Source organism: Dicentrarchus labrax, unplaced genomic scaffold (assembly GCF_905237075.1).
Source record: "Dicentrarchus labrax unplaced genomic scaffold, dlabrax2021, whole genome shotgun sequence".
In the NCBI taxonomy this organism is placed as follows: domain Eukaryota; kingdom Metazoa; phylum Chordata; class Actinopteri; family Moronidae; genus Dicentrarchus; species Dicentrarchus labrax.
Window position 1 is genome coordinate 29,056,831 of NW_026136715.1, and position 10,817 is coordinate 29,067,647.

Genomic DNA, 10,817 nt, shown 5'->3' on the forward strand with positions numbered 1-10,817 from the left:
GTTTGATCCCCGGTGGTGCCACATGTTGAAGTATCCTTGAGCCAGATACTGAACCCCAAATTGCTCCTGATGCTATGCATCGGTGTGTGAGTGTGTATGAATGAGTTAGTTTCTGTTTGATGGACTTTGCCATCACTGAGTGAATGTGAATGTTTTTTTCATGACACATCCATCAGACACAGAGCAGCATTAGCATTCATTTAGAGTTTGGAGTCTTTGTGTCCACCTGACGACCAATGTAGTCCAATATTGTTTTTTGGCTTTATTGCTGAAAACATAATTGATTGATGTCTGATGGGGTTTGTTCAAATCAACTGGATGAGGAGATTTTGACTATTGTAAGGCTGCACGTTCACCTGCTGTGGCTGGTAGGCTAGGCTTATACAATGACGATAGTATCATGATACAGTGGTTACGATTCGATATAATGCGATATATTGTGGTACTCTAAGCAAGGCAATAAATTGCTTTTTTAAATTAATTTAAACCTAATTTTAGGAAAACACTATCTAGCAGAGGTTGAAATAGGTTGATTATCTGGTTATCATGGCACCTGTCAGTGGGGGGAATACATTAGGCAGCAAGTGGCCCTCAGATCCTCACGCTGCCCATTTTTCCTGCTTCTAACACATCAACTTTTACAACATTTTTTACTTGCTGCCTGATATATCCCACCCACTGACAGGAGCCATGATAACCAGTGTCATTCACTTCACCTGTCAGTGCTCACAACGTAATGGCTGATCGGTGGATATTGATAACTTGTCACTGATTCCTTGACCCACTGTTTAGAATACTGATTAGTAGAGCTTTAACTAACCTACACAGCTGTATTTTTTATCTTTATTTTTATTTATCTTTAACGAAATGTTCTTCTTACAGTAGGTGAACTTCTAGCCCTGTGCAGGATGGACTTGGATCCCTCACCTGTCCTCTTACCTGTACTTAGTCAATCATTAATGTCCCCAACCAGACAGGGTTTGTTCAGGTCAACACGGAAGTGACAGGACAAAAGCGTGAAAAACCTCCACACACCATAGCCTCTCATCTCTGACCCAGGGAAGCTACAAGGTTAGTTTGGTGCTGTCAGTCAGTCAGCCCTTAATCTCAAGCAGGTTGCTCCTGATGTTTGTGTGTTTGTTGCGATACAGGTGTACAAGTGTACAGGTGTGTCATTATATGTAGAATGGGAAGAGGGGCCAACTGTAGCTGGATTGGGCCTGAGATCCCTCTGTCATCACAAATCTTTAGTGGTAAGTACAGTACTCTACTCACTTAATAGCTGGATGTTAATGGAATTAATAAAGAATATAAAAAAATTGCATACAATCAACTTCAGCTTTACTTGGCTTTAGTCTTAGTATTTTTGTTGAGCCAATGTCTGAAGGATAAAACAGTTGAGGAAATGTTAGATAACAGTAATTTTCTATAATTGAAACACAGTTTTAGCCTTAATTTTACATTAAAATAATAAAAAAAAATGTTGGCCCTTTTAATGTTTAATTAGATATTTGCACATGTAGAAATAACAGGGAAAACACTTCTATAATACAAATAATCAGGCTTAAATTTACAGAAGAGTGCTGTAATTATTTGATTGTTCTTATTCAGAATTTTTAGAAAGTTACAGAACTGTAATAAAAGTCATTATCTGTGAAATTACAGTAATTGTTGTTTGCTGCTCATTTTTGTTGTGAAAACCTCCATAATTATACAACATATCTGTCAATTTACAAACAAATCAATGTAAAATTACAGAACTACTCTACTGTTTGTCACTAATTTTACATTTTACAAATGTATTAACAATATTAAACTTGAATTTAACAGTTTCATCTATTAAACAAATAAGCAGTCATTTCATGATTATTTACAGTTCCACAATTCTCATGTTATTTTAGATTAGACAAATTCAGGGGCTATGTTAATTGTATTAACAGAAAAACTTGTAAACTTACAGATTCTTTTTACAGTAGGATGTTCTATATGTTGTTGAGTTGTATACTTACATTATTCCAAATGTATAAACCCAGAGAAATCTGTCATTTTAGAGTTGGAGGGAATATGGAGAAAACTACACCTATATATCATATTGGAACTGTGTTCAAAGTTAAATAAGATACATTAGGAGTTATTTTATTTCTTTTGTCAGCCATTAAAGATGAGCTGTGGCTCTTTCTCATCCCGGCCGGCCTGGCTGTCATTCTACTGGGGGTGTTTCTGGAGGAGGTGGGCTTCTTCCTGCGTCACATTCCCTCTTCCAGACGAAAACGGCTCTACTTGTGGATATTAGGAATGTACCCGGTAACATCAACCTCCTCACTGGCATAAACATCTCCTCCTCTCATAGCTAGACTTCTCTCAGTGCAAAATGAAAGCAATAACCACCTAAAATCTCAATCTCTAAATGTTCATTTTATAGGTATTTGCCTTGACCTCCCTCATAGCGCTGTATGTGCCACGCTCTTCCTCGCTGTGTAACTTCATCGCTTCACTGTGAGTTAACAAGTCTTGACATGAATGACTGTAATGTCATCTGTTGGTCTAGCCCCAACTTGTCAAGGCAAATGGCAGCCCACCCAACCTTGCCCCCGTCGCCAAGTGCTTGCTCATGGTGGTACTGTTGGGTCTCTGTAAATAATGTTACAAAGAGTTCGGTCTAGACCTGCTCTATTTGAAAAGTGTCCAGTGATAACTTTTGTTACCATTTGGCATTATACAAATAAAACTGAATTGAATGGGATTCCACAGTGTCAGCGTGTGTGTCTGTTAAGGTATCACTCCATCACCTTGCTGAAATTCATGGGACTGATCACAGACTTCTTTGGAGGAAAAGCTCGTATGCTGGCTGCTCTGTCCGGACAGCGGGTATCTCCAGATCCCTTCCCCTGTTGCTGCTGCTGCTGTCTCCCAATGGTGGCCATCAACAGGTACCCACCATACAAATCGTTATAACACCTACAGTGAATGTGGGATTGTTTGGATAGATTTAAGTTAAAGAGTTAAATATTTTTGGGATGTTATTTAGTGGCCAGGTACTGCTGGTGGCAGTTTGGGTCACCTGTCAGTGTTAGTGGCTGTTAGTACTACTGTGTACCATCTATTACCTGCACCTAGGGCAGTTTATTAATGTAGACAATGTCACAGAGAAATGCACATACTGTATATACGTGTATGTTCAACAGTTTAATCTGATTGTATTTTTATAAAGCAGTGGTTCTTAACTGGACCACCCAGAGATCCACATTTTCCCAAGGTCATTCAAGCTGCAGTTGGTACCTTTTATAAAAATATTTTTTGTCATTATTGCTGAAATTCACTGTGTTCTGATTATTGAAGACAATAATAATAATAATAATAATAATCTGTAAAAAAAAAATCAGGTTCCTCTGACTCCTCCTAGTGCTCCTAATGGTATTTACAAGAATCCACCGGCCTGAATGGAAACAACCAGACTATATATATATATCTATATATATATAGACATATTTTCATCTCAGCAATCAGAGCACATGACTGTCATAATACATGAATATGAGCATCACAACTGTGTGTTGCTGATTCTTATTAATAAAATTAACATCATAACTGCAAAACTATGTTCACACACAAAGTAAGTGAGGACTATGAAACGGGTTGTCACACAACTCAAAATAAAAGTCAGATATCAGATAGCTAAGCATTTAAAATATATTTGTTTTTGGCCACACAATCGAAAAAGACCCATTCTTGTCAAGCGGGGCTGCCCAAAGTGAGGCCCATGGGCCAAAGTTGGCTATAAAGTTAAACTTGGGTGGCCAGATGTTTATAACAGAAACATTTGAAATTATATAAAAAATAAAATCGCTGTTTTATTTGTTGTTAGGTGAAAATACTCTTTAAATAATATTTAAATAATTTTTAGAATTTGAGCATGACAGGCACCCACCATTCCGTTTTGGACCTCCAAGGGAAAAAGTTTGGGCATCAATTAAAGCATAATTGACCCCTCCTAAGTCCCGCCCCTTTTTGTTTTGCACTCCAATAAGAGTTGAGCAAGCCTTGATCAGAACCTCTGTCAGCTTTCTCCTTTCCTTTACTAAGATATGCTATGTGCTAAGATAATCTATGTTGAAAGGACAACCACATTTTGAAGATCGTTTAAAGATAAAAGCGACACATAAAGTCATATCTTAAAGGGGACATATTATACAAAATGCACTTACTGTACACTGCACACACACATTTGGGTATTTCAGCTTATTAACCCAGAAACGGTGAAAAAAATCAACTCAGTCCTTTTTTTGTGGTCTGGCTATGTCAGAAGACCTGAGCTCCAACAAGCTGTTCAGATTTTGCTCCCCTTCCTACTTAAGAAGATTAATTCATTTGCATAGCACCATCTCCCCTCGGACTAACCACTTCCCAAGGACAAGAGCTACCTTTGCTGCTGTCCACCATGTTTACCCTGCAGTGGCTGTTCCTGAATGCCACAGCTGCCCTGATGTTCACTGCAGGGACCAGAGGAAGATACATACTTTATTCTGGATTATTTATTTACTTTTGAAAAACTTTTGACTGAAATGTTCCCACAAGGACTGCTTTCTCAAAGGAGTACCACCTCAGGGGCCGAAATGGACCGTCTGTCACCAACTTCACACCTGGAAGCTGTAAGTTTTTCTCTTAATGTTGTTTTACTGTTCATTGTGTAGGTTTGCCTGCTGGACTTGGTATTAAGATGCTGTGCAGGTAATGTGGCTAACACTAGTCACACAGGCAGGGCCGATGTTAGACTTTCTGTTGTAATATGAGGGTAAGGTCGTTCTTCTCCGCTCAGGTGTGTGTGTGTGTGTGTGTGTGTGTGTGTGTGTGTGTGTGTGTGTGTGTGCTGCTGAATGTAACTTAACTTGATTGACGAGCACCACAGGTAACATTAGAGCTACTGTGAGAGAGAAACGGTCAAACTGCAGGGAATCATATATTGTGTAACTTCGATTATCACAGAGTAGCTGTGGTTGCTCGCTAGGCTGTGTGTGGAGTCAAACTGCGACTAATAAAAGTTTTCTGATCCATATATTTAGTGTTACTGCAGTACTGCTATTACTGACGATATAAGTGCAGGTCCAGTGTAACATCTCATACTCATATCATCTCCTATTGTATTATCAACGCTGAGGCTCACTGCTAAATGTCTGTTCTTACACTGTATTTATGAACCTTTGTTTTGTCACAGCATAGGTTACAATCACAGTAAATGTCCCATGTAATTAGTTTCTTTATCAATAATTGATTAAATAATGACCCGTTATCATTCTAGCACTATGAGCTAGACATTTGAGATAAAGTTGGTAGCCTCAAACTGTTTCCTTCATAAAGAACAACACATCACTAAAGCTACAACAAGGGACCCACCAGAGACACTGCTTTATTAATTTATTTTATAACATAGGACTACTTTGAGCCACAATGAGCTGTTGTACTTGTATTATATTACACTGTATATTATATGCTGCCTTATAAGTAACACTCAATCTGCCATGTCTTACAGGTGACCTGATGAAGCTCAGGTGTTCCTGGACCCATCAGAGGACAGAGACAGCTGCAGCATCAGGACAGTCTGGGTATCCAAAGGAAGACGCATCAGGATGAACACTGACTGCAGAGCTCCATTACCAGCTCACACTTTAGTATACTAGAAACCACCTTGATGGAGAACGTGATCTGCACAGTTTACATAAACGTTATAGCTTTGTTTCTTACAACATGTGTAACTGGAATATGAATGAAACATGAATAAAAGTTTTTACTTTTAAAAAGAGTTTTGGTCATTTTTAAATTCAGTAATAAGTGGTTTTATATAAATAACATGTTATTTCACAGAGGTTTTATGAAGATTTCCTGGATGTACAAGAGTTGAAAACCTGGTTCATGTAACATCTATCAATATGAAAATGTGAAATTTTGCTAGAAATCCTGTAGTTAATGAATGTAAGCAACACAATACATTACTATTTCAAAGTGAAACTTTAATATGATATTGACATATATAATAATATAAATGATACAATATTCAGGATATATACAGTATTTTGAAACAGGTTAAAACATAATAGCAGCTTTTACAAATATCTTAAGTTTAACTTTGGTAATAATTGTCTGACAAATGTTTCAAGTTAAAACTTAACTTACTCTGAAATACTGTCCACAGTTGGTTACTGAGTTTTTAAACCACATAAACAAGTTACTTTATTAGATTAATAATTCCTTCAGTTATATCGACATGTTGTACAGGATTAAGTATTCCAGGCAGGTTTCTGCCTCATTATGGTAAGTTTCCATGGTCTCAGTAAACTAATGTGTATAAAGAATATAACAGATGGGAGGTTACAGTAATCATTATACTATTACTCTGATTACTTTGGTACATTTACTGGGTGTTTCTTCACTAGAAACAACTGCTTGACTAATGTTGTTAATATTATGTAATATATAATATGTTTAACTTCACTGGGCTGTGTAGACTGTAGGTCACTGCTCACTGCTGTACCTGTGAAGACAAGCATAAAACACAGTGTTGGTTCTCATAATTAAGGTATAAACACTAACATTATGTTATAGATAGAGGTTAATATATATATATATATATATAATTAATATAGCAGTATTTACCTGAGGAAAACGTCACAGAAAGCTGTAATCCTGATTGTTGATGTTGTTCCTTTCTCTGTGATTTCAGGTCAGACTCCCGCTCTAACATGTCCGCTGGTGAAGTTTTTGGTTTAGAAGCAGTTATTGAATTAATATTGACGGTAGAAATGAAGATAAACTCAGTAACAGTGAGGAGCTACCTGCTGGCAAATGAGGCAGAAGTGGGAGGGGCCGGAGTGTCAGCCGCATCATAATGCTGACCAATCAGAGCAGACTGGGCTTTTTGGGAGGGGGGCCTTAAAGAGACAGGAGCTAAACCAGAGCGTTTCAGCAATTGCACCTGGCTGCAGTACGCAGATCGGGGGTTGGGCTAAATGTGGGCGGAGCTAAACGTTTGACTCCGCGTAAAATGAGTAAAACCCACGTTTAAATGTGGGCGGAGCTAAACGTTTGACTCCGCGTAATTATATATTATTATAATAATATATAATATAACTATATAGTATATATAGATGTTAATACAATTTCAATTTAATTACACCTCTGGGTTCAGGTCAGGATCAGGTCTGATGCCAAAATGTAGTTCTTTCTTTTTTTGTATCTTAAATGTAAAAACCAGCCTACATAATAATAGTAATAATAACACATACTATTCGATATACATTTTTGTCTCATCTTGTGAATAAAATAATGGTAATGCATTTACATTTTCATGAGCCCTCACAACTTCACATACAACTTCTTACATATATATTTACACTTGCGCAAGTGTGCGGAGTCAAACGTTTAGCTCCGCCCACACGTTGAGCCACTCCTCGATCTGCGTACTGCAGTCAGGGCTCACTCCGTTTCAGAGGCTGAAAAGAGCTGCTTTAATGTGTTTGTTGAACATTAAAACATCTAATCCTATTCAAGTAGACCCACAAAAAAAGATTTATGAACCTGAAAAGGGGCATAATAAGTTTCCTTTAAGTTTGCTATTGTTAGCAAACCGCTAGTTAACTATCTAGTTAACGTTAGTTTACATCAGTTGCTAGCAAGCTAGTCAGCGTGTTGCAAGGGGCTAACTAGGTAATCAATTTACATCAATCATTAGTTAGCTAGCTTTTTGCTAACTTTAGCTAGCCAACTTAAGACGTGACTATAGCGTATGCATGTCGCTTTTAACCTTATACTAAATTTGGTTGTCTTTTCAACACCTGCCTATCACATAGCACATCTAATCTTGCTCAACTGTTATTGGAGAAAAGCAAAAAGGGGTGGGACTTAAGAAGGGTCAATTATATAAAATGTAGTGAGTAAACAATGTGACTTGACATGCTGCTAACATGTGCTCTTGCAGCAACAGCCGTGGCTGGATGATGGCTGCTGTGCTGCAACTCTCCATCGTCCGCAGCATCTTGTTCTTTGTCACTCTGATCCTGTGGACAGATGAACAGTACGACTATGGTGATGTAAGTAATTTATTCAGACCTCCATCTGTTCTCATATGAATTTTATATATGTATTTTAGAGTTAGGAGGATCTGTGCCTTGGCCCTGTCCTTTCTTGGGTGGAGCTTTTTCAAATTCAGTTTTCACTGTTTTTATCACAGTAATCAATAGTAGATCATTTTTCAGTGCAATCACGTTAAGGCAATTGATATTTTTCCCCTTAAAGGTCCAGTGTGTAACATTTAGGAGGATCTATTGTCAGAAATGGATTATAATATTCATAGGTATGTTTTCATTAGTGTATAATCACCTGACATTAACGATCACAAAAACTGGGCCTACAATAATGTGTAGTGCAGCCCTTAGCGGCATGTATAATATATACTGTATGTTATGGTGTATACAATAATAATTATTGACAGATTCATATATATATTTTTTTTTTTTTATTTTAAACATACAACATGTAGAATTTATATTTGCTAATACGTTGGATTCATGTTAATGTGTATTTTCAAACATATTTCAATATCAAACAGCCCAGGATAGGTTGAAGGATAAAATCAGTGACAACCACCTTCTCGTTCTCCAGGTGGATTCAGTGGACCCCAACCTGTATGTGAACGGTATCATCTGCGTGTCGACCTTCGTGTCCTCCTACGGCTACCTTCTGTTCTACAAAGCGACTAAGGGTGCTTTACATGGCTTTGGACTGAGAGCCAAGTTCATCTGCATTATTGTGGTGTTGGTGCTGTGTGGCCTGCAGAGTGGCATCTTGGAGACCATGGGTGCCCTAGAGGTCATTCCCTGCACACCACCCTTCTCTGTCCTGACCAGGTCCCAGTGTAAGTTACAGCACATCTTCCAATCTCAGTCTCAAATCATGTTTGCCATTACCTCTGTAGTTTAGGGGAGCAAGAAGAGGGTCTAGTGTAACCGGTTTAGTTTGTTTAGTTGCCTTTCCATGCTGGTGATGCACCTTGCATGTTTGGGTTATTATTCTGTGTTAGTTATGTGTTCCTTATTCCTGTAAATTATTTGATATGCATAGACATTTAAAATCCAAGAACTTCTAGTTCATTAGAGTATGGACGTTAATTATTGCTCTTGGGATCAGTAATAGACCTTTTTCCATGCACTTACTGACTTTGCTTGACTCAGTTTGACTCGCATTAAAATGCAGAATGAAAACTGAATTGCCACTTTGCCAGATTTGTTGAAAAGAAGGCAAACATACATGTGGCTGCTGTCTTGATTGGCTTCCTCGTCCTCTGTGGCTGTTGATGTCCTTCAACCCTGTGTCTGTGCTCTCTCTCCGCCCTCAGTGATCTACCACTACTGTGTGATTGTGGAGATGTTCTGCATTGGACTGTATGCCCGCCACACTTTCCGTAAGGTGGAGCCGAGTGTGGTAGAGGACGTGGAGTGTCCCGCCAGAGTCTGGCAGATTGAAAAGGCCGTTCAAACAGACGATGATCAGGTGACAAATCACAAGCCCGGTCTGCCATCAGAGAAGGCCTGGCCTGGCCGCTGCCTCGTCAGCGCCTCCAATCCCAGTTACACCAATAACAGCGAGGACAGCCTGTGTAGGATAGAACACGCCCCTCTGGATGGCTTCCCCTTCCCTCAGGCCAGATGTCAGCAGTCAGGCAGGCAAGAACCAGTGAGGCCCAATTCTGCAGAGGAACCTGGTGTAGCTCTAACCCACATTACAGTCAGGGCTGATATTAACTATCAAGACCCTAAAGATGTCACTGTGGTTTGACCAACTATGGAAGACAAAAGACTAAATTCAGTCTTAGCTTAACCACTGTCAATTCTGGTATTGGCCTGTCTGGGGAACTGCACACCCTGTTCTGTGATAAACAGATTCACCAAACATTTGTATGTCACATAGGAGGATGTATTGGCAGAAATGTTATGTAACCCTTTCACACACAGTGCTCACTACAGTGGACAGCTATTCAAAAGTTCTCTTCTTGAAGATGAATGGGTTTTGATGGTATATTTGCACATCAGCTACCACAGTGGATGCTAGTGCACCATCCCACACACAGCCAACCAAGATAGCTGACTGAAAGTCAGGTAAATAAATCGGTAACAAGGTATCAAGTAACAACTGAGAAGTAATGCAATTTTCAAAATTCCAAGTATTGATTATATGTTGGGAGGAAATTAGGATTAATCATCCACTAAACTGGACATCATTCATCGTTGCTATATTTTAACTACAATTCATACTATTACTGCAAATTACTACTGCTTCATCTGCAGCAACTTTTCTGGCTGTAAATCAATTAATTTATGCTATTGGAATGTAATATACAATTTTTGTAACAAAGATGTTGTACAGTACAGAGTGTGTGAGTAACAGCATATTTATATTCATATATAAAAGACGTTTATATCTATATATTCAAGAATATGAACACATTCAACACGTTTAACAATATAAAAATATACATTATTTTATATATAGTTACAAAATAGATAACTTTATGAATTGTTTGTTAATATACAATCCATAGCGATAACTTACATTTAGCAAAAAAAATACACATAATTCCTTTTCATATAATTCCTTCAAAGTCTTTGCTTCATATATCAAATATTTATTACATATTAGAGTTTGGACAGATATCGATGTAAGCTGCTACTTGACTGGTTGGTAGAGGTGTACAACCATCTGTGTTTTGTTTGTTACCAAATTGGTTTTGGAGCAGAGACAGCAGAGAGCACAGCTTATTAATTAAAATT

General features: G+C 38.2%; 1 protein-coding gene across 1 annotated transcript; it reads left to right on the forward strand.

Moving 5' to 3' along the window:
• The first annotated feature begins 1,005 nt into the window (after positions 1 to 1,005).
• si:dkey-16n15.6 (organic solute transporter subunit alpha) lies at positions 1,006 to 9,825 on the forward strand. Its single transcript, XM_051424996.1, has 8 exons — positions 1,006 to 1,071; positions 1,186 to 1,253; positions 2,153 to 2,304; positions 2,423 to 2,496; positions 2,775 to 2,930; positions 7,970 to 8,081; positions 8,653 to 8,905; positions 9,386 to 9,825. Exons 2-8 carry the CDS (start codon positions 1,187 to 1,189, stop codon positions 9,823 to 9,825), a joined length of 1,254 nt encoding a protein of 417 aa, XP_051280956.1. The 5' UTR covers positions 1,006 to 1,071; position 1,186.
• The last annotated feature ends 992 nt before the right edge of the window (positions 9,826 to 10,817 follow it).

What these genes read in the sequence shown, in the direction of transcription:
- si:dkey-16n15.6 (XM_051424996.1), top strand. Translation starts at nt 1,187, where the DNA reads ATGGGAAGAGGGGCCAACTGTAGCTGGATTGGGCCTGAGATCCCTCTG. An exon ending in TGTAACTTCATCGCTTCACT is followed by an intron (nt 2,497 to 2,774) that starts GTGAGTTAACAA and finishes GTGTCTGTTAAG; the next exon opens with GTATCACTCCATCACCTTGC. An exon ending in AACAGTACGACTATGGTGAT is followed by an intron (nt 8,082 to 8,652) that starts GTAAGTAATTTA and finishes CTCGTTCTCCAG; the next exon opens with GTGGATTCAGTGGACCCCAA.